We start from the raw sequence: 23567 nt of genomic DNA on the forward strand, positions 1-23567 counted from the left end.
ACTTCCTGACGGACAGGAGGCAGCACGTACGGCTGGGGAAGAATGTCTCGGACACTCAGACTATCAGCACAGGATCTCCACAGGGCTGTGTACTTTCTCCCCTGCTCTTCTCCCTGTACACCAACTGCTGCACCTCCAGCCAAGACTCCGTCAAACTGGTTAAGTTTGCGGATGACACCACCCTCATTGGACTCATCTCGGAAGGCGATGAGTCCAATGCCTACAGGAGGGAGGTGGACCGGCTGGTGTCCTGGTGCAGCAGCAACAACCTGGAGCTTAACGCCCAGAGGACAGTGGAGATGATTGTGGACTTCAGGAAAGTCACAGCTCCCCTGCCTCCCCTCACCCTGACGGACTCCCCCATCACCACTGTGGACTCTTTCCGCTTCCTGGGCACCTGCATCACCCAGGATCTCAAGTGGGAGCCGACCATCAGCTCCCTCATCAAGAAAGCCCAGCACAGGATGTTCTACCTGCGGCAGCTGAGGAAACGCAAGCTGTCGGTCCAGATGATGGTGCAGTTTTACACGGCCATCATTGAGTCCATCCTCACCTCCTCCATCACTGTGTGGTTCAATGGGGCCAGGGACAGACAGAGACTGCAGCGCATTGTGCCTCTGCTGAGAAGGTGATTGGCTGCAGCCTTCCATCTCTACAGGACCTGTCTCCAGGACTCGGGGGCGAGCAGGCCGTAGAGCAGCTGACACTTCTCACCCTGGACATGGACTATTTGAGCCACTTCCCTCTGGCAGGAGGCTACGGTCCATTGGGACCAGAACCTCTCGCCATAAGAACAGTTTCTTCCCCTCTGCTATTTGTCTCATGAACACTTTATAATATTTGCACAAAACTGGACACTTTATAACACCGGTCACTTTAAGAAGTATTTTATTAGATTTTTAAACCATATCTTTTAACTTCGTGCATGCCCTTATTTCTATTTGTATTTATTCAGTGTGTTTTATGTTGCAATTTATCACCGAAGTAAGTTCCTAGTTTGTGAACTGTGTTCAAACGATGGCAATAAAAGGATTCTGATTCTGAAAACTGGCGCAAAACTGGAGCTAAACTGGAAGCAAAACTGGAGCTAAACTGGTTTAAAACTGGATTTCAGCTCCAGTATTGATCACTGCAGAGAAGACCATCTTGTGCACGCTACAGACAGAGAACAAAGTGAAGAACAAAATTCACTACAAGCAGCACAGAGGTGAATATATTGATGCACGAAAAGTTAACACAGGAAATCCAAATTCTATACAATTCCCATTATAACAAATACAACAGGGTGGATGGGGAAAAAACACACAGTGCACTCATGGATCCCAGCTGCATATGTGCTGTAGAGACTGAAGACGAGCATCCAGGTCTATGTTTGAAAACTGGAGAGGGACATGATGGACTGAAGTGGCCAACAAAGACAATCTACAGAACTTATGACCCGTCCAATCCCTTTTACACAGTCACCAGACGGAGCAAGTCAAGAGAAAAAGTGATGTATACTTGAAATACAATAAGACATCAAATTAACAGTTATGTAGGCATGTTGTTCCTTTACTTACAGTGTACTTAGCCTATTACAAATCTTAATTTTCTTATAAAATCCTTTACTTTAGGGCTTGGGTAATAATCACTGAAAGCAGAACTGAAAAGAAAACCACTGTAGAAATATCTAAGATGGAAAACAACGCTCCTCTGTTTTTATTATCAATTTGGTTTATTTTCATGAATTAGGCTGACTAGAAGAAGAAGATACGAAGATAAAATACAAAATAATAGTGCATGTACTTGTGACATACTCCTTTATCAGGCCAAACAGTCTCTCACTCAGCAATGGTAATTTATTCTTGAGAAATAATTTACCTTTTCACCAAGAACTCTGTGACATTTCAAGGAGTTGCTCATTAAATGACAGTGGAGACGAGGTCCACTGAACTGCACCACTACGCACATTCATTCATTTCCTCCTGATATCACTTTTACTATGCTGAAGAATATCTTTACTGCAAAAGACGAGAGCCCAGAGGAGCGGGGACACTGGGCCAGTAAAGTGGAGTTTCTTCTCGCTGTGGCTGGAAATGTAGTCGGCCTCGGGAATGTTTGGAGATTTCCTTATCTTTGCTACAAAAATGGAGGAGGTAAGTGAGAATGATGTGTGTTTTAACTGAAAATATCATGTTTTTATGTGTATTTTGCCATTTCAGGTGCATTTTTGGTGCCTTATTTGGTGTTTGTGGCAACCTGCGGCGTTCCCCTGTTTCTTCTGGAGACTGCAATGGGACAGTACACCCAGGAAGGAGGTGTCACCTGCTGGAGGAAGCTCTGCCCTTTGGCTGAAGGTATCTAGAACTAAATAAAAATATAAATATAATGCTGAAAACAGTAGCAACACATTAATGTTTAAACAGACAAGAATGAGAGAGGAGTTTAGATGTGGAGCCCTGGTAATGGTAAACTGCTCATTAGGTTCAGTGTGAATGACTCGTATCCAAGCGACCAGAACAAGCAAAATGAATGACGACCGTATGATGAGCTAAAATAGTAACTTTAAAGCAAACTATGAACTGTGCGTTTCAAAAAGATTTATCATAGACAAGCCAAGCGTATCTGTAGAGCACAATTCATACACAAGGTAATTCAAAGTGTTTTACAGAATAAGAAAGACATTAAAATCACAATACAACAAATCAAAACACAAATAATCATCATAAAATGAACATTAAAAGGATAAAAGTGCAGAATAAAACCCTTTCAGTCACATGCACAGATAAACAGAACAGTTTGAGTCTGGATTTAAACAGTGTCAAAGTCGAGGCCTGAGTCACATCTTCAGGAAGAATGTTACAGGTTTTAACTGCACAAAACTGAAAGGCTGATTTGACATTTTTAGTCCTGGTTTAGACCTGGTTTAGATTTGTTTAGTCCTGGTTTAGTCCATGTTTAGCACTGGTTTAGTCCATGTTTAGTCCTGGTTTAGTCCTGGTTTGGTCCTAGAATAGACTTTAAAGCAGCTCTGCTTGTGTATAAGTCTCTCCGTGGTCTAGGTCCAAAGTTCATCTCTGACATGTTAGAGCCACATGAACCATCTCACACTCTGAGGACTTCAGGGACCGGCCTCCTGCTGGACCAGAGTCAGGACTAAACATGGGGAATCAGCTAAAACCAGGAACATTCTTTCTGAAGATGTGAGACAGGCCTCTACTTTGACAATGTTTAAATCCAGGCTCAAAACGGTTCTGTTTATCTGTGCAGACGACTGAGAGGTTTTATTCTGCCTCTTCTCCTTTAATGGTAAATTTATGATGACAAAAGAAACATGGACTGATGGACTTTTATTAGACATAGTAAAGTGACAGGAAAGTATTTGAGAAGTGACAGGAAAGTTTTTTGTAAAGTAATGGGAAAGTTCTTAAACTGAGCAAGACAGTGTTTAAAGAGTGAGAGAGAGAGTTTTTAAAGGGGCAAACGAGTGGGTTATTTATGTTTTCATTTGTGTGATTTTAATGTCTTTCTTATTCTGTAAAGCACTTTGAATTACCTTGTGTATGAATTGTGCTGTACAAATAAACTTGCCTTGCCTAGTTTAGCTCTGGTTTAGTCCTGGTTTAGTCCCGGTTTAGTCCTGGTTTAGTCCTGGTTTAGTCCTGGTTTAGTCCCGTTTTAGTCCTGGTTTAGTCCCGTTTTAGTCCTGGTTTAGTCCATGTTTAGTCCATGTTTAGTCCTAGTTTGGTCCTGGTCTGGTCCTGGTCTGGTCCTGGTTTGGTCCTGGTCTGGTCCTGGTTTGGTCCTGGTTTGGCCCTGTTCTTGTCCTTGTGTAGTTCTGCTTTAATCCAGATTTAGGTCTTGGTTTAGTCACAGTTTAATGGACATGGATTAAGATTTTGTAGAAAAGAGAAAGCTTTTGTAGTTGATCATTTTACCCTTGGTTGTGGTTTACGGTAGTTTTAGTCCTATTTTAGACTTGTTTTAGCACAAGCGCTACATCATAAATGAGGCTCTGAATCAGGACAAGAACAGGATCAAACCAAGTCCTCATCAGGACTGGGCTCAAACCAGGACCAAACCAGGCCCAAACCAGGCCCAAACCAGGACCAAAACAGGACCAAACCAGGACCAAAACAGGACCAAACCAGGACCAAAACAGGACCAGAACAGGACCAGAACAGGACCAGAACAGGACCAGAACAGGACCAGAACAGGACCAAACCAGGACCAAAACAGGACCAAAACAGGACCAAACCAGGACCAAACCAGGACCAAAACAGGACCAAAACAGGACCAGAACAGGACCAGAACAGGACCAGAACAGGACCAGAACAGGACCAGAACAGGACCAAACCAGGACCAAACCAGGACCAAACCAGGACCAAACCAGGACCAAACCAGGACCAAACCAGGATCAAAACAGGACCAAACCAGGACCAAACCAGGACCAAACCAGGACCAAACCAGGACCAAACCAGGACCAAACCAGGACCAAACCAGGACCAAACCAGGATCAAAACAGGACCAAACCAGGACCAAACCAGGACCAAACCAGGACCAAACCAGGACCAAACCAGGATCAAAACAGGACCAAACCAGGACCAAACCAGGACCAAACCAGGACCAAACCAGGACCAAACCAGGACCAAACCAGGACCAAACCAGGACCAAACCAGGACCAAAAGTGTGCACACACACTTAGTCTAGACCTGTTTATATTCCTCTTACAGCTTCATCCTGGTTTTGTTTCTTGATTTAAATCTTAGCCTGTCATATAGTCACATTTTTCCATTAAAAAGTCTCTGTCCTTTTTAACATCTGTTGTTGTGTTTTTAGCTGAAAAAGTCACTATTGGTAGAGCGAGTTGAGCAGGACAAAGATCACATTATGGTCTATCTGACTGAGGTGAGTAAAAGCGTCTGACTGACCTAATAATAATAAAAAGTTTCAATGTAATAATTTGTCTGTTTTTCCTTCAAAAGCTTTTGAAGAACATACCCATCAATCACGAGTTACTGCTGATACAAGAACTCCCAGTGCACAACTTGAAGCCCGCTGTGGTTAGACTCTATGACTACTACCAGACAAGTACGTCAAATGGATTTATTTATTGATGTAAATTGGCTTAAAATGATGTAGCCGATAGAGTTTGCAGTGAAGCTAAAATACTGTTTTACTCAAATTTCAGGTGACAAAGATGAGACTGAGTACATTTTCCCCTGTGTTTGAGGTAAGAGTCTTTACATGTGACGACTAAAATCTGAAAGCAGAATGTTGTTTGTTGTAGCAAAAATATTTATCTAATATCTTGACAAATGTAAGGACGTTTTCTGATGATTATTCTCTTCTAGTTTGAAGAATGAAGATTTATCATCCTTTGAGTGTTTGAACTCTAAATTAAAAAGTACCTTTGTGATAAACATTTAATGTCCTGGTGTTACTATAGAAACAATATTACACTTGATGAAATATTTTTTTGTGAACAATAAACTGGTCCTCTGAGGCCACAGGCTGTCTGGTGATTGTTGTTTACTGTGGTTAATACATTGATCATAATTTAATACTTACTCTATTTTGCTCTAATATAAGTTCATAGGACTATTATAACTTTAACTGTTCAAGTTGTGTGTTAAAAATTATTTCACCTTCATGTAAACAAAACACACAAGTCCTATAGTGGGGGATGGTGGAAGTTTCTTGGGATTTGATTCAATGTAAATAAGAAATTGATTAATTAAAAGTGTAAGAATAAAATGGTTAAACTTAGTGTTTGAAATAGCTACATTTTAAATTTGAACTGGAGAAACCACCAAGGGCAGTGTATCAATTATTACACTAGATGGCGCTATTTTCCTCTTTTCTTTGATTGTTTTTATTCACTGCAGAGTAATTGACAAACTTGAATTTAAGCTAAGTTAAAAATAAATTATTATTATAGCTAAGTTATAAACTATATCTATGTATATATTAAATATATAAAATAAAATGTCCGTTGTGATTTTAGTACACGATACATATGTACTACACACATATGACTGACATATAACATGCAAACAAATATGAGTTATTATAAATATGTATGTTTTATTAATTAATAATTAATAAATTTAATTAATTCATTTAAATTTCAGTCATTAAATTTCAGTTAAATAATCAGCAGAAAAACTAATAATTACGAGTTTAAAACTAATAATTACGAGTTTAAAACTCGTAATTTCAACTTTCTGTGGGGCTTTCTTTTTTTTTTCATGGCGGAAACGGGCTTCCATACAAAAGATCAACAACTCAGATGAAAATTAGGAGCTGGGCAGTGTCCTTTAAGTTGTTGCTTAGTGAATATAACTTGAAAAATTAATCTTATTTGTTTGTCTAAATCTGTCAGTCTGTTCCACACAGTCACAGTTCTCACTGACAAACTGATCTTTTCAAACTTGCCCTGACTCTCTGGACACAAGACACCTGCCGTTTCTACTGTGCATTCTTTTAAAAACTCTTCTTCGGAGAAAGGCTTGCTAGCTTTTGCTAATTTGAATGCTAGCGAAAAACCTGCCTTGGTACTTGACTCTTGAAATGCTGTTCACTGGTGAAAATGTAGCTGAGTCTGTAAACTGGCTGCCCTCTGAGCCGTAGCCTGTTGCTGTGTTGAATACTTGCTAGCATAGATGCTTCATAGCAAAGTGACGGCTGATACTGTATTCTTTGAAAACCGCGACAGTTTCTTGGCACATTAGACATACAGCCTTTGGTCGGACTTCAGTGAAAACATATTTTGTTGTCCACTCCGTATTAAACACTCGGCGCTCACTGTCCACTTTTGTTTTCTTTGATAAACAAATTTTAGCATAAGGGCTGATAAGAACAAGGTTTACCTTTCCCTGTAGTGCCAATGTTTGCCCAAAAGATGGCGCACTTCAGCTCCATATTTTGGGGACACATTGGTATTACAGGGGAAGGGTAAACTGAACAAGGTTCACCCTTACCTACTTTAATATAATATGGTCACGTTCGGCGGGCCGGATTAATTAGCCCAATGGGCTCCAGACTCCAGGATGGCAGGAATAGCCACCATGTAGTGTCTGCAGACAAAGAGACGCACACACTGTGAAAGTGTATTGTCTACATTAGTATTAATTATCAAGCCTTTTTCTTAGAATCTAGTAGAATTTTAGTATCACAATAACACAAGTAATAAGTAGATTTAAACTCCCCCAGTAATATAATGATATTTGTTACTTACGGTCCTGCCATGGCCTGACCCAGATATAGGCACACGACGGTCACAAACAGCCCCCATGTCTGCATCTGGATCCCAGGACGACCCATGACTGATCAGGACGGACTACAGTCTCATCAGCTGTTAAATAGTCTGTGAAAAGAGGACACACCCCCAGGACAGTTACTCCTCACTGACTAAACATTTGTAGAGTGGGTGGGTAGTTTTCTGTAAGAGACATAATGAAACTGTCAACAAGAAATTAGTAAAAAATCACTAGGGTCAAAAAAGTTTAGGTACATATGGGGTAATACTTTGTTTTATAAGAAAAGACAAAGTTCAAATCTGTCAACTGGACAAATTGTTGTAAGAGTGAAGACGTTTCACTGCTCATCCAAGACACTTCTTCAGTTCTGGTCTCAGAATAATATATAATGATTGAAACATTTTTTTTTTGAAAACTAAACTGCGCTCCGGTGTTTATACTTGTCTAAATATCCTTCTTAAACGATTAGATGTGTTTTATTTCCAGTAGCTAAATATGTCCTGCTACATTTGTTTTTGAGTCGGGCAGTGGTGTGGACAGCGACGTGTTTACACCTGTGTGAAGGACCCCTCCCCTCCAGGTGCACTCTGGGAGCGCTGAGGCAGAGGGACATTTGAACAAACTAAAAGACTTATGTTAATGAAGTTAAGTGAAGGGACAAAGCATGAAGAGCTCAGAGGAGGATCGTTTTCGGGACAGGCCTTTTCAGAGACTCAAAATATGTCCCCACTTTACCCCCCTGGACCTGCAGATAAAACAGAGAGGCTGGACTTGTATAATTGTGCAGACAGGACACACCTCAGAGGGACAGAGGACGCACCTCAGAGGGACAGAGGACGCACCTCAGAGGGACAGAGGACGCACCTCAGAGGGACAGAGTACAGCAGAGTTTATTACATTTATGGTAAGTTTAGACACCTGCTCCTCTCAGGTTCATAAAATCACATGTGGTGTGCCCCAGGGTTCCATTTTAGGTCCTATACTTTTTAACCTGTACATGCTCCCTCTTGGTGATGTCATCAGGAGACATGGAATCAGCTTCCACAGCTATGCAGATGATACACAGCTTTACATCTCCATGTCTCCTGATGACACCAGTCCATTGGACGCTCTTTTTAACTGTATTTTAGACATCAAATCCTGGATGGCAGAAAACTTCCTCCAGCTTAACCAGGACAAAACTGAGGTTTTAATCATCGGTCCTGAGGCCCAGAGAGAGAAACTTTTACCCAAATTACAGTCACAGTCTTTTAATCCATCATCACAAGTAAGAAACCTGGGCGTTATTTTTGACTCTGAGCTGACTTTTATTCCACACATTAAAAACATCACAAAAATAGTTTTTTACCATTTGAAAAACATATCCAGAGTCCGTCCCATTCTCTCTCGGGCCAACACAGAGACGCTGATGCTTTTATCACCAGTCGTATTGACTACTGTAATGCCCTGCTCTCTGCTCTTCCCAAAAAGGCGATTTCAGGTCTACAATTATTACAAAATTCAGCAGCACGTGTCCTGACTAAGACCAGGGGGCGGGGCCACATTACGCCGGTTTTAGAATCCCTGCATTGGCTCCCTGTGTGTTTCAGGATCGATTTTAAAGTTCTTTTACTGGTTTTTAAATGTCTTAATGGTCTTGGGCCTTCTTATCTTACAGAACTGCTTTTATCCTATGAACCCTCGCGGCCCCTGCGCTCCTCCGGCAGCAGGCTCCTAGTCATCCCCAAAGTCAGGACACACATGGAGAGGCCTCTTTCCAGTTTTATGGCCCCCGTCTATGGAACAGTCTGCCGGAGGACCTCAGGGCCACAGAGAACATTCAGGTTTTTAAAAGCAGGCTCAAGACCCATCTTTTTAGGATCGCTTTTGATTAGTATTTATCACTTTAGCTTACTTCTCTATTTATTCAGGCTGGCTAGTGTATGTTGATATCCATGTTTTACTTATGTCTTATTTACTTGTTTAAGCTTTGATTTATTTTATTATTAATTAATTTTATGATTTTAATGCACTGTTAATCACTTTGTGTTACATTTTTCTTGTATGAAAAGCGCTTTATAAATAAAGTTTGTTGTTTGTTGTTGTTGTTGACAGATTTAATTTCATCTTTTGCTCTGGATCAGACCTGGACGACTGAAGGATTACACAGACGACCAGGTAGAAAGCTGAAATAAGTTTTATCTAATATCAGAGGAGGAGGATACAGACAGCAGGCACGTGCGCTGCTCCATTACAAAGGAGACTTCCAGTACTTATATCCCGAGAAAGGTACTGTCTATAGAAAGCTGCTCTGATAAGGAGGAGCCACAGGAGTTATTAGTAGGACTGAGATATCAATCTATAAACTTAGAGATGGTGAATCGTTCATGTCTAACCGTCAGTGATATGGTTGGGGATTTTGAATCAAAAGGTCTACAGCTAATCCTCTGTTTGGAGCAGAGTTCAAACTTTGGAAGAAGAAAACTGACACTGATTAAAAGTCTGTATTGTTTACTGTATGTGACCCAGTGTTAAAAACGCCATTTAAAACAAATACAGATTGATACACTTGGTTAAAATAACAATCGGAATAATTATTGATAAATAACATGTAAATATAAGTTAATAAATATGTTCATTTAAATATGATAAAAATAAATAAAAAGTTTTAAAAAAGTTTTAAAGACGTAATAAATAAACACACTGAGCAACCAATAGCAGTTTAGTCTGACTGACATTATCCAATCAGGTCAAGGTTGAGCTCTAGAGGCGCGCGCCCCTTTGCAGCACAAATCAATATAAAAACTAACTAAAGTATCATCATCATTCATGTTGGTGACAAACGTTTGTTCAAATAAAGTTGCTGTGCTCTTATGCTAACCTCCTCTAGCCTTATGCTAACCTCCGCTAGCCTTATGCCAACCTCCGCTAGCCTTATGCTAACCTCCGCTAGTCTTATGCTAACCTCCGCTAGCCTTATGCCAACCCCGCTAGCCTTATGCCAACCCCGCTAGCCTTATGCTAACCCCCGCTAGCCTTATGCTAACCTTCGCTAGCCTTATGCTAACCTCCGATAGTCTTTTTACAATAAAAATACCCTTTTTAGAGATCAAAACGATTAGCTGTGGGGTGTTGAACTAAATCCTTCATGTAACCTAAAGGGGCTGTGCACAATACTTGTATTTGTTTGTTAAAAAGTGTCATAATTGTGCTCGTTTTGGTTGTAGCACGTCTTCCCGTTAGCCTGTTGTGCTAACGTGGTTCAGAGCGCTGTACAAATGACCCCTGAAAGTCGAGTGCAATTTCTTGTCACTTTGTTATTATTTTGGTGCATATTATTAGACCTAAAAGCCATAGTGTATTTGTAATGCACTTTAAAACTATTTTGTGTTATTTTAAATACGTATTGACTATGCACTCTAAAAAATTATATATCTAATAATTACCACATTTAAGCCATTTATTTTGGTTTATTCTTATGGTAATTTTATAAGAGTGAATATTTTGAAATTTGTTGTACATCATGTATATTATTTTGATGTAAACAATAGCAAAAGAGTCAGTATAGCGATATACTGCATTATTTTAAGCGACTTCATTCTAGTCTTGTCTTTAGGTCAGATTTCTTTGTTGGATCAGAATTGAGGACTGCAGACAGAACTGCAACATGCAGAGGAGAAAGGATCATTTTCCAGGACTGGATGTCAAGCCCCAGCTCAAAGAGTCGAACAAACTGGTAGTTTGTAAATTGACTGGTTACAAACACAGTGAACACTGAAAGAACATTGAACAGAAAGTAACAGACATTGAAACAGACTTAAAGGACTATACCATACCTGGGTATATTTTATTTGTCCCAGGTGTATTTTATTTGTTTGTAAAACAAACTTTTATTCTTTGTAAAATAATATTTGAATCCACTCATAATTCTACTACTAATGAAAATGATTTTTCACTTTAACTCAAAGTGTTGTATGTGTCCTCTGTTATTCTTTTGGGCTCCTTCATATCTAGAGTCTGTCTGATCTGGTCTATCCTTCTTTTCACTCTGGTCTTAATGCCAGAGTGAAAGGAAGTTGCCATATCCAAATACTGTACTACAAAAAGGTACAGAAACACCTTAAGTGCTACAAGTACGTTCATGAAATTATTACCAAGAGCCATTTTAATTTGTTTTAAAAAGACAAAAAAAATTCATTTGAACATTGAGACTGATTTATGTGTGTGTGTGTGTGTGGGGGGGGGGGGGGGTATGTATGTATGTATGTATGTATATACACACACATACATACATATATATACATACATATATACATATATATATGCATATATACATATACACATATACATATACATATATATACATATATACACATACATATATATATATACATACATACACACACACACACATACATTGAATGTTTTTATATTTATAAAGATATCTATTTAATATGAAGGAAAAAAAAACTAATAATCACTTAGCCCTCGCTATTAGGATTTGAATCGACTTAAAAATGTCTATTTAACCATAAAATATATCAGGGTAACTCTATATTAGATCTCTACTCTACACATATCAGCTGTTGAAAACATGTTATTGTTTAAATGTCCTATACATTTACATGGATCATTACATCGTCATGGTGCTGTGATGCCACTGGCCGTCGCCGTGGCGTTTTGAGGGCCGTATTCTAGAATACTAGTTTGTTCCCGCGGTCAGTAGTAGGTAGTATGTGTCAGTGCACATGACTTATATGTCATTTGTACTGACGCCTTCAACGGAGACACACGTGTTTTGAGAGCTCAGAGCAATTTTTTGGTGAAAATCTGTTTTGACCCAGGTTTGATTGTAGTAGCAACTATGTCATCTTGGGACAACTATGAGACCTCTGGTGCAGCAGGTAAGTACATAAAAATCACACTGAGTTCACTGAAGAAAGATATAAAACACCAGTGTCTTGTCACGTCTACTCAACTTTTTGTGGAAATATGTAGGTTTTAATGTAAGAAACAACCACCCACTTCCCTAAAAGTGCATTTAACACAATATGGAAGTAAATTTGATATGAAAATCGATGTTAACTGAGATCCAGAGTGGAAAGTAACTCTTACTTTCTTCTGTAGTAGTTGTAGCAATAGTAGTAGTAGTAGCTGTAGTAGCAGCAGTAGTAGTAATAGTAGTAGTAGTAGCGAGAGTACTAAATGTGATTTTAATAAGATAACAGTGGTAGATGTTCAGTGCATATGATTTAACCCTGATGAAGTCTTGTCTCATCCACAGCACCTAAGCCCAGTTTAGAGGTCACCATCGGTCAAACCTTGCTGGGACTGACCGACGCTTACAACATCCAGGACTGGATCGGTGAGGGGTGCTTCGGCCGCATAGCCAAGTGCCGGGCCACGGACCGTAATCAGACTGTGGCTGTTAAGATCTTGAAAGATGAACAGCTTGGAAGCATGGAGGGCGAGGTATGTACTGGTCTCATTTTAAGATGGTCAAAAAGAGTCACACGTTTCTGTCCTGACTCACATTTTTTTGTAAAGATTTAATTTAGTATTGGCAGAAGTGGTAGAGGAGCCAAAAACTAATTGAATTAAAAGGACAAAACATGACTAATATTTTCAGAGTATCCCAAAAATGACAAATAGACAATTTTTCATACAATCCATATGAAACATATTACTGTAGAACTAAACAATCAAAATAACTATTTGCTGAGTCTAATCCAGGCGGTGACTTTATGTATTTAATATTATGCTATTTGACTTCACAGTTTTAACTCAGAGTTGTGTCTCTTTAGATATCCATGATGGAGGAGCTCAGTGTCCTCGACCCCGTCCGCACTAACATCGTGCACTTTGTGGAGCAGTTCGACTTCATGGGTCTGCAATGTGTGGCCTTTGAAATGCTCGAAATAGACCTGTATTCTTTTATGATAAACAGGGACTGTGAACCGCTCGCACTCAACGAGATCCGGCCTATTGCCCACCAGGTACTGAAGGATTCATTACAAATTATAGTGATCTAGTTCATATGAAACTCACTTTTTATTCGATTTCTTGCATCCCAGTTATTTACAATTTTAAGTTCAACCACATTTTTTACTTTTTATCAATTCAAATGACACTAACTTTCTTCGTCTTTTGTCTCTGCAGTTGTTGGTGGCTTTAGACGCACTTAAAGGCCTCGGTATCATGCATACTGACATTAAACCTGATAATGTCATGTTCACTAACCTGGAGGACGAGCCTTTAAGAGTCAAGTTAATTGACTTTGGAGAGGCCAGAAAAACCTCCCAAGCGGAACTTGGATCCCAACTCCAGCCGATTGGATACAGGTACGAGGATATCAGGAGGAATATAGTGGGCTAGGACGTGTAAAGGATCTTGTTTTTAGTAATATTATACAGATCATAAGTCATTGTGAACTGCAGTATTGATCTAAAACAACAGATAGTATAGATACAAGTCAACTTACTTCCAAAAAACACTCTTTTTATAATGACATCTCACCACAAGCAGCAGATTTTCATTTACGCAACATTTTTAACTCAGCTTTTTCGCACGTTTCCTTTAAATTGTGACCAGAGACCATGACTAACCAGGACTAAACCAGGACCAACTCGGACTAAACCAGGACTAGTTTGAACTTGGTCTAATTGTGTTGTTTTCCAGGGCTCCCGAGGTCACACTTGGTCTCCCGTTCACAGAGGCCATTGATGTGTGGGGACTTGGCTGCGTTCTGGCCTGCCTGTATCTGGGTGACAACTTGTTCCCTGTCACCTGCGACTACCAAGCTGTAAAACGCATGGTGGCTTTACTGGGACTACCCCCAGACCACCAGCTGCAGGCGGGACAGTACAGCACAAGCTTCTTTACTGAAGACCAGCACACATGGAGACTTCTGGTACTTGTTTGTTTGTAGTGAACATTGAACTATTGTATTTTGATTTGAGATTTCCAAAGCAATTTCACTCACACGCTTGTCATTTTATAGACTCCAGAAGAATATTGTGCCATAAATGACACCACCACTGAAGAGGAGGACACATTCTATGATGTCCCCAGCTGCTTGGATGGCCTCGTCAGTGTAAGTCTCCATCATCGATCAACCCTCACCTCATAAAGCAGATCTGTGTTTCACTGAGTCTAACCAGTGTTTGTTTTGTAATGTACAGAGTCATCCAGAAAACTCCTCTGCCAAAGTGGAGGACAGGAAGGCCTTTATTGACCTCCTGAAGGGGTTGCTGAGTGTGACTGGAGAGCAGAGACTCACTCCCAGTCAGGCGCTCCAGCACTCCTACATCACAATGTCTCATCTGAAAGACCCTCAGCTCCAGGGATAGTAAGTGTGCAAAGACCTCAGACATTTATGTTAAAACTCAAATAGTGTGTGGATACTGACTTGTGTGTGTGTGTTTTTCAGTTTGATGATCTCAGAGGAGTTGATGATGGTCTGTCCGGCGGCGAACTCATTGCCAAGTCCCCCGGAGGATCAAGAGTGTGTCTCCGACGCAACAGTTAACTTCCAAACAGATGCTCCAGATCCATCAACTGACCAAGACTCTGGCGTCGGGTCCCTTTGTGGACAAACGTCTCGTGCTCCCTCACTCACAGCACCTGGCAGCAGCGGGGATGAGCGTGAGCCGATTTATTATTCAGACATCTCTGAAGTCATCCATTGGTCTGAAAACACAAGTGTGAGTCCGGTGGCGAACTCATTGCCAATGTCCCCCGGAGGATCAAGAGTGTGTCTCCGACGCAACTTTTAACATCCAAACAGATGCTCCAGATCCATCTACTGACCAAGACTCTGGCGTCTGGTCCCTTCCTGGACAAATATCTCGTGCTCCCTCACTCACAGCACCTGGCAGCAGCGGGGATGAGCGTGAGCCGATTTATTATTCAGACATCTCTGAAGTCATTCATTGGTCTGAAAACACAGATCTGACCGTCCAAGTAGAGGACATGGACGACACTCCAGTGGCCAAACCCCCGAAGCGCTCTTTTTTCCGGAGGGTTCGTAGAGTCCTACGGAGAGTCGTGGACACATTGTTTTGTTGTGTGCATTTGCAAGAAGACTAAGTCTTCTTGCAATTTTTATTATTTTATTTTATTATTATTTCTTCTTGCAATTTTTATTATTTTATTTTATTATTAATTCTTCTTGCAATTTTTATTATTTTTATTATTTTATTTATTATTTCATTTTATTGTATAAATTTATTATTATTGCATCATTCACTTGTTCTGGTCTCATTTTGTCCTTGACAGATGTTACAGACAGATGTATAAATATTTTTGGTCTCCATTAAGTACAGCCACAAGTGGGAAGAAATATTAAACTACTCGAGTAAAGGGTGGAATGATGAAAAGTGGGTTGTTACTAGTTGGTTGTATATTTACGGTGCAGTGCCTGTTCTTACGACTGTAGTCTAGTCTAGTGGACTATAAGAAGTTATCATAGTCATATTTTAAGAGTTATCTGAACCATAGAGACATTTTAGAGAGTAGCATTATTAAATCAAAACTTTATTTCCTTATTTCAACCTTTATGTTGTTAAAAGTATATTTTAAGTCTCAGTGTACAATAGACATAATAGTTTGAGTCAACTATTAATGTAATCGTTAGTTGCAGCTCTAGTCAACAAAATATTGAACTGGACAAGATGATATAATGCTTCAATAAAAATATATTATTTCCCCGTGGACCTGCCTATGACATTTCCATCGACTGTGTGATCTGATTTGAACAGAGCTGAACCACAGTCACAGGTCCCCACAGAACTGCCCCAGCTGTGAGTCAGGTTCCACTGCTGCAGCATCACTAATGTGCCCTGGGTGAGCCGCAATATGAATTAAACACAGTGTAGAGTGCGAGGGCTAGGCTAACGCCTAACATCCTTGAAAGAACCCCGTGTGCATAATAATAACACGATTCACTGCATCACAATGAGCGACAAGAGAGGCTTCAAAGAATGACTTCAAAGACCCATCTCTATTTTGCCCTGTCTTTCAAAAGTATTCAAAAAGCTAGTTAATGAACAGCTTATAGAACACTTGGAGTCACAAATATTTTGAATCCGATGCAATCAGGTTTTAGGGCGAGGCACAGTTGTCTGACTGCAGCAGTGAAAGTCCTAAATGACATTGTTTCTGCTATTGACAGCAAGGAGTATTGTGTGGCTATTTTTGTGGACCTAGCCAAGGCTTTTGATTCTGTGGACCAAGGCATCTTACTGGACAGACTAAAAGAGACTGGTTTTTCAGACAGTGCTATAGCCTGGTTTAAAGGCTACTGCTCTGGGCGTGTACAATCTGTGAGAATGGAGGGGCTCTTATCAGAACCTTTACCTCTCGTTAAAGGTCTTCCGCAAGGTTCCATTCTCGGACCCACTCTATTCAATATTTATATAAATAATATCATTCATGCTGTGGGGGAATCTCACTTACACTTGTACACGGACGACACAATCCTTTATACGCACAGCCCTTGTCTTAACACTAGTGTATCTATTCAATTCAATTATTTTTGTAACGCCCAAAATCACAACAACAGTTGTCTCGAAGGGCGTTCATGTGTTGGTTGATGGGGGAAACCGGAGTACCCGGAGGAAACCCATCCAGATACGGGGAGAAACATGAAAAACTCCACACAGAAAGGCCTGGGCGACCCGGGGATCCAACCAAACCCTCTTGCTGTGAGGCATGAGCCACTCAGCCACCGTGATATACACACAAAAACAAAACAACAGGAAAAATCAGACAAAACAAGAAAAATCGGCCAGGCGAGGAGGAGGAAGACCAGACTTTCTGCTTTTCCAGTATCTCTGCTTCAAAATAGCTTCACTCTCCTGCAGCATGCTTTTTCTGAACTTCACTTAACTCTAAATGTGCAAAAAACAAAAGGCATGATCTTTGGCAGAAAACTCCCTCAGAATATCTGTCTAAATATTGTGACCCTGGACGGTGCAGAAATAGAATTTGTCAAGCATTATAAGTACCTTGGTGTATGGCTAGACTCGTCCCTAAATTTTGAAATGCACATTAATAGTCTGCTTACTAAAGTGAAATCACGAATAGGCTTCTTATACCGTAACAAAGCATCCTTCACACACTCTGCTAAAGAGCTGCTAGTTAAAGCTACAGTCCTTCCTATTTTAGACTATGGTGACATACTTTATAGATCTGCATCAAAAACTTTGCTCCACAAGCTGGATGTTCTTTATCATTCAGCCATTCGTTTTGTTACTGGTGCAGCGTTCAACATTCACCACTTTAGGCTTTACTCTCTGCTCAAGTGGCCATCTCTTCACACCCGCAGACAAACTCACTGGTTCATTTTCATTTACAAAGCTTTACTGGGTATGACCCCCTCATATCTCAGTTCACTGCTAAATATCCACAGCTCCAGCCGTGCACTCCGCTCCAACAGATACATACAGCTGTCAGTACCAAAGCTCGCACAGCCTTAGGCCAAAACTCATTTCAGTTCTCTGCAGCAAGTGACTGGAACCATCTACAGCAGGATTTAAAACTTGGTTCTTTTGTTTCTCTCTCTGTTTTTAAAAGCTCAATCTGTTTAATTTTAAAAGATCACTGCATGTTTTTAACCACTATTCTATCCTCCCCTCTTAAAGTTTTATTCTTTGATTTGTGAATTGTGTTTGTGTTTTATGTGTTTCACTGAAGCTGCCTATCCAGGTCGTCATTGTAAATGAGAAGTTGTTCTCAATTGACCCACCTGGTTAAACATTGAATAAATAAATAAATAAATAAATGTTTTAAGTATCTAGACATTTTTGTTTTTTAACGTATTTATTTCACTGCGCTTCGGTCCCATAGTCGTGATTGTAGTAGTAGTAATAGTTGTAGTATTGGAGTAGGAGTAGTAGTTGCATTAGTGGAAGCAAGAGAAGCTGCCATAGTATCTAATTTGTATCAGTTACAACAGTATTGTAGTATTTTTGGCATTTGCTGCAGTAGTGGTAGTAAGAATACTTGTTTACCTACATTCATTCATGTCCTTTGTTGAGTACTTTTACTTCTAGTTGAGCAATACTTTGAAATGATATGAATTAAACAGAATAAAGTCTCTGTATGCCGGGCTCTCTCGGGGCTGTCCGCAGAGAGGAACCTGCCTGAAGGTTGGAGCTCTTAAATCTTTTATCATTGCTGAGGCCACAACCAGGACTGGACCAGGGCCATCCATCCAGGGCCAATGCTCACTGTTAATTGCTGTTCAAGTACTTTTGAAAATGAAGTAACCTTTTAAACCTCATCGCAACAGAGTAGAGGGTCTATGTTGGCACACTTAATATTATCACTTTAGTAGAACCAATTATGACAGTGATAGGGCTGATTTTATATCTACACAAACACACTATTACAGGCAATCTGCATTGAACACTTGAATTTTCGCTAAAAATGTCACTTCCTGTTCTGAAATCTGACAAATTTAATACTTATTAGTGAACCAACCAACTCCCAATAATTTGCTGTTTTGGGACAAAGATACTTATGATAAAACTGTCTTCAATTATTGTTTTTAGGGAGATAAACTGGTCCCTCTTGCAACTACTGACTGTCTTTTCAGCACAATATTGTGTCCAAATCTCAGAAAGCATCCTAACGAAATGATATATTATATATTTAGGTATATATATAACTGAATAAATGCAAGATTAACTGAGGCAAACAGGTGATGGACCACTTCAAGATGGTGCATGTCTAAATAAAAATGATAAGGAAATAATTACAATTACTTACTAGTCATAATAGAGGCTGGTTTTCAGTAATTTACACCTTAAATCTTGATGTTACAGAATAAAAATGTTAGTTTACCTGACCTCAGTCTCAAAGATGTCACACTGCAACAAGAACAAGACCAGGTCAAATCATTTATGGTCAGATAATGTCACAAATTGCTAATCTCAAAGGACGACATTCCTCTTTTCTGTATTTCTGATCGATTGATAAACATCACAGAGGATAAGAAACTATTCAAACAAACAGGTTGAGTTAAATGTTTTTCAGAGACCTTAGATGACTTCAGTGTAGCTACGACACTCTCCACGTGTCCAGCGTAAACATCCTGAAATGAACTGACAAAACGAAACTCAAAAGTCCACAGCTTTAACATGATATTTACTATGAATATTTTAAATAACTCTTGTTTTTCCAGGGAGATGCATCGGTTTGTCTGTCTGAATAATAGTAAATGGTGAAGGAGCAACTCTGATGTCACCTTTTTTTTTTTACTTTTTTGGAGTAAAATGCAAGCCCCTGGGGCTAAACTGGAGCTAAACTGAGGCTAAACTGAGGCTAAACTGAATCTAAACCCCATCACCACTGTGGACTCTTTCCGCTTCCTGGGCACCTGCATCACCCAGGATCTCAAGTGGGAGCCGACCATCAGCTCCCTCATCAAGACAGCCCAGCACAGGATGTTCTACCTGCGGCAGCTGAGGAAACGCAAGCTGTCGGTCCAGATGATGGTGCAGTTTTACACGGCCATCATTGAGTCCATCCTCACCTCCTCCATCACTGTGTGGTTCAATGGGGCCAGGGACAGACAGAGACTGCAGCGCATTGTGCCTCTGCTGAGAAGGTGATTGGCTGCAGCCTTCCATCTCTACAGGACCGGTCTCCAGGACTCGGGGGCGAGCAGGCCGTAGAGCAGCTGACACTTCTCACCCTGGACATGGACTATTTGAGCCACTTCCCTCTGGCAGGAGGCTACGGTCCATTGGGACCAGAACCTCTCGCCATAAGAACAGTTTCTTCCCCTCTGCTGTTTGTCTCATGAACACTTTATAATATTTGCACAAAACTGGACACTTTATAACACCGGTCACTTTAAGAAGTATTTTATTAGATTTTTAAACCATATCTTTTAACTTCGTGCATGCCCTTATTTGTATTTGTATTTATTATTCAGTGTGTTTTATGTTGCAATTTATCACCGAAGTAAGTTCCTAGTTTGTGAACTGTGTTCAAACGATGGCAATAAAAGGATTCTGATTCTGAAAACTGGAGCAAAACTAGAGCAAAACCGGAGCTAAACTGGCATAAAACTGGGGGAAAACTGGTGCAAAACTAGAGCAAAACTAGAGCAAAACTGGAGCTAAACTGAGGCTAAACTGGGGCTAAACTGAGGCTAAACTGGAGCAAAAGTGGTGCAAGATTGGAGCAAAAGTGGAGATAAACTGGTGCAAAACTGGAGTAAAACTAGAGCTAAACTGGTGCAAAACTGGGTTTCAGCTCCAGTATTGATCACTGCAGAGAAGACCATCTTGTGCACGCTACAGACAGAGAACAAAGTGAAGAACAAAATTCACTACAAGCAGCACAAAGGTGGAATATATTGATGCACGAAAAGTTAACACAGGAAATCCAAATTCTATACAATTCCCATTATAACAAATACAACAGGGTGGATGGGGAAAAAACACACAGTGCACTCATGGATCCCAGCTGCATATGTGCTGTAGAGACTGAAGACGAGCATCCAGGTCTATGTTTGAAAACTGGAGAGGGACATGATGGACTGAAGTGGCCAACAAAGACAATCTACAGAACTTATGACCCGTCCAATCCCTTTTACACAGTCACCAGACGGAGCAAGTCAAGAGAAAAAGTGATGTATACTTGAAATACAATAAGACATCAAATTAACAGTTATGTAGACATGTTGTTCCTTTACTTACAGTGTACTTAGCCTATTACAAATCTTAATTTTCTTATAAAATCCTTTACTTTAGGGCTTGGGTAATAATCACTGAAAGCAGAACTGAAAAGAAAACCACTGTAGAAATATCTAAGATGGAAAACAACGCTTCCTCTGTTTTTATTATCAATTTGGTTTATTTTCATGAATTAGGCTGACTAGAAGAAGAAGATACGAAGATAAAATACAAAATAATAGTGCATGTACTTGTGGCATACTCCTTTATCAGGCCAAACAGTCTCTCACTCAGCAATGGTAATTTATTCTTGAGAAATAATTTACCTTTTCACCAAGAACTCTGTGACATTTCAAGGAGTTGCTCATTAAATGACAGTGGAGACGAGGTCCACTGAACTGCACCACTACGCACATTCATTCATGTCCTCCTGATATCACTTTTACTATGCTGAAGAATATCTTTACTGCAAAAGACGAGAGCCCAGAGGAGCGGGGACACTGGGCCAGTAAAGTGGAGTTTCTTCTCGCTGTGGCTGGAAATGTAGTCGGCCTCGGGAATGTTTGGAGATTTCCTTATCTTTGCTACAAAAATGGAGGAGGTAAGTGAGAATGATGTGTGTTTTAACTGAAAATATCATGTTTTTATGTGTATTTTGCCATTTCAGGTGCATTTTTGGTGCCTTATTTGGTGTTTGTGGCAACCTGCGGCGTTCCCCTGTTTCTTCTGGAGACTGCAATGGGACAGTACACCCAGGAAGGAGGTGTCACCTGCTGGAGGAAGCTCTGCCCTTTGGCTGAAGGTATCTAGAACTAAATAAAAATATAAATATAATGCTGAAAACAGTAGCAACACATTAATGTTTAAACAGACAAGAATGAGAGAGGAGTTTAGATGTGGAGCCCTGGTAATGGTAAACTGCTCATTAGGTTCAGTGTGAATGACTCGTATCCAAGCGACCAGAACAAGCAAAATGAATGACGACCGTATGATGAGCTAAAATAGTAACTTTAAAGCAAACTATGAACTGTGCGTTTCAAAAAGATTTATCATAGACAAGCCAAGCGTATCTGTAGAGCACAATTCATACACAAGGTAATTCAAAGTGTTTTACAGAATAAGAAAGACATTAAAATCACAATACAACAAATCAAAACATAAATAATCATCATAAAATGAACATTAAAAGGATAAAAGTGCAGAATAAAACCCTTTCAGTCACATGCACAGATAAACAGAACAGTTTGAGTCTGGATTTAAACAGTGTCAAAGTCGAGGCCTGAGTCACATCTTCAGGAAGAATGTTACAGGTTTTAACTGCACAAAACTGAAAGGCTGATTTGACATTTTTAGTCCTGGTTTAGACCTGGTTTAGATTTGTTTAGTCCTGGTTTAGTCCATGTTTAGCACTGGTTTAGTCCATGTTTAGTCCTGGTTTAGTCCTGGTTTGGTCCTAGAATAGACTTTAAAGCAGCTCTGCTTGTGTATAAGTCTCTCCGTGGTCTAGGTCCAAAGTTCATCTCTGACATGTTAGAGCCACATGAACCATCTCACACTCTGAGGACTTCAGGGACCGGCCTCCTGCTGGACCAGAGTCAGGACTAAACATGGGGAATCAGCTAAAACCAGGAACATTCTTTCTGAAGATGTGAGACAGGCCTCTACTTTGACAATGTTTAAATCCAGGCTCAAAACGGTTCTGTTTATCTGTGCAGACGACTGAGAGGTTTTTATTCTGCCTCTTCTCCTTTAATGGTAAATTTATGATGACAAAAGAAACATGGACTGATGGACTTTTATTAGACATAGTAAAGTGACAGGAAAGTATTTGAGAAGTGACAGGAAAGTTTTTTGTAAAGTAATGGGAAAGTTCTTAAACTGAGCAAGACAGTGTTTAAAGAGTGAGAGAGAGAGTTTTTAAAGGGGCAAACGAGTGGGTTATTTATGTTTTCATTTGTGTGATTTTAATGTCTTTCTTATTCTGTAAAGCACTTTGAATTACCTTGTGTATGAATTGTGCTGTACAAATAAACTTGCCTTGCCTAGTTTAGCTCTGGTTTAGTCCTGGTTTAGTCCCGGTTTAGTCCTGGTTTAGTCCTGGTTTAGTCCTGGTTTAGTCCCGTTTTAGTCCTGGTTTAGTCCCGTTTTAGTCCTGGTTTAGTCCATGTTTAGTCCATGTTTAGTCCTAGTTTGGTCCTGGTCTGGTCCTGGTCTGGTCCTGGTTTGGTCCTGGTCTGGTCCTGGTTTGGTCCTGGTTTGGCCCTGTTCTTGTCCTTGTGTAGTTCTGCTTTAATCCAGATTTAGGTCTTGGTTTAGTCACAGTTTAATGGACATGGATTAAGATTTTGTAGAAAAGAGAAAGCTTTTGTAGTTGATCATTTTACCCTTGGTTGTGGTTTACGGTAGTTTTAGTCCTATTTTAGACTTGTTTTAGCACAAGCGCTACATCATAAATGAGGCTCTGAATCAGGACAAGAACAGGATCAAACCAAGTCCTCATCAGGACTGGGCTCAAACCAGGCCCAAACCAGGCCCAAACCAGGCCCAAACCAGGCCCAAACCAGGACCAAAACGGGACCAAACCAGGACCAAACCAGGACCAAACCACGACCAAACCAGGACCAAAACAGGACCAAACCAGGCCCAAACCAGGACCAAA

General features: G+C 40.2%; 2 protein-coding genes and 1 long non-coding RNA gene across 3 annotated transcripts; all 3 read left to right on the forward strand.

The window, feature by feature from the left end:
- Positions 1–1973: 1973 nt before the first annotated feature.
- On the forward strand, positions 1974–2344 carry LOC129456747 (sodium- and chloride-dependent GABA transporter 3-like). Its single transcript, XM_055226175.1, has 2 exons — positions 1974–2135; positions 2202–2344. Exons 1-2 carry the CDS (start codon positions 1982–1984, stop codon positions 2342–2344), a joined length of 297 nt encoding a protein of 98 aa, XP_055082150.1. The 5' UTR covers positions 1974–1981.
- Positions 2345–4810: 2466 nt separating this feature from the next.
- Positions 4811–5491, forward strand: LOC117380727 (uncharacterized). Its single transcript, XR_004542175.2, has 4 exons — positions 4811–4887; positions 4965–5070; positions 5171–5212; positions 5334–5491. It is a non-coding gene; the product is annotated as an uncharacterized LOC117380727 (long non-coding RNA).
- A 15856-nt stretch (positions 5492–21347) lies between these two features.
- LOC129456748 (sodium- and chloride-dependent GABA transporter 3-like) lies at positions 21348–21718 on the forward strand. The gene is made up of 2 exons (XM_055226176.1): positions 21348–21509; positions 21576–21718. The coding sequence occupies exons 1-2, from the start codon at positions 21356–21358 to the stop codon at positions 21716–21718; spliced, it is 297 nt and encodes a 98-aa protein (XP_055082151.1). The 5' UTR covers positions 21348–21355.
- The last annotated feature ends 1849 nt before the right edge of the window (positions 21719–23567 follow it).

This window comes from Periophthalmus magnuspinnatus, chromosome 13, assembly GCF_009829125.3.
Source record: "Periophthalmus magnuspinnatus isolate fPerMag1 chromosome 13, fPerMag1.2.pri, whole genome shotgun sequence".
NCBI lineage: Eukaryota > Metazoa > Chordata > Actinopteri > Gobiiformes > Gobiidae > Periophthalmus > Periophthalmus magnuspinnatus.

Excerpts from the sequence above, each read along its gene's own strand:
- LOC129456747 (XM_055226175.1), top strand. The coding sequence starts at position 1,982 with ATGCTGAAGAATATCTTTACTGCAAAAGACGAGAGCCCAGAGGAGCGG. Across the intron at positions 2,136-2,201 it reads TTGCTACAAAAATGGAGGAG|GTGCATTTTTGGTGCCTTAT; the intron begins GTAAGTGAGAAT and ends TTGCCATTTCAG.
- LOC129456748 (XM_055226176.1), top strand. The coding sequence starts at position 21,356 with ATGCTGAAGAATATCTTTACTGCAAAAGACGAGAGCCCAGAGGAGCGG. Across the intron at positions 21,510-21,575 it reads TTGCTACAAAAATGGAGGAG|GTGCATTTTTGGTGCCTTAT; the intron begins GTAAGTGAGAAT and ends TTGCCATTTCAG.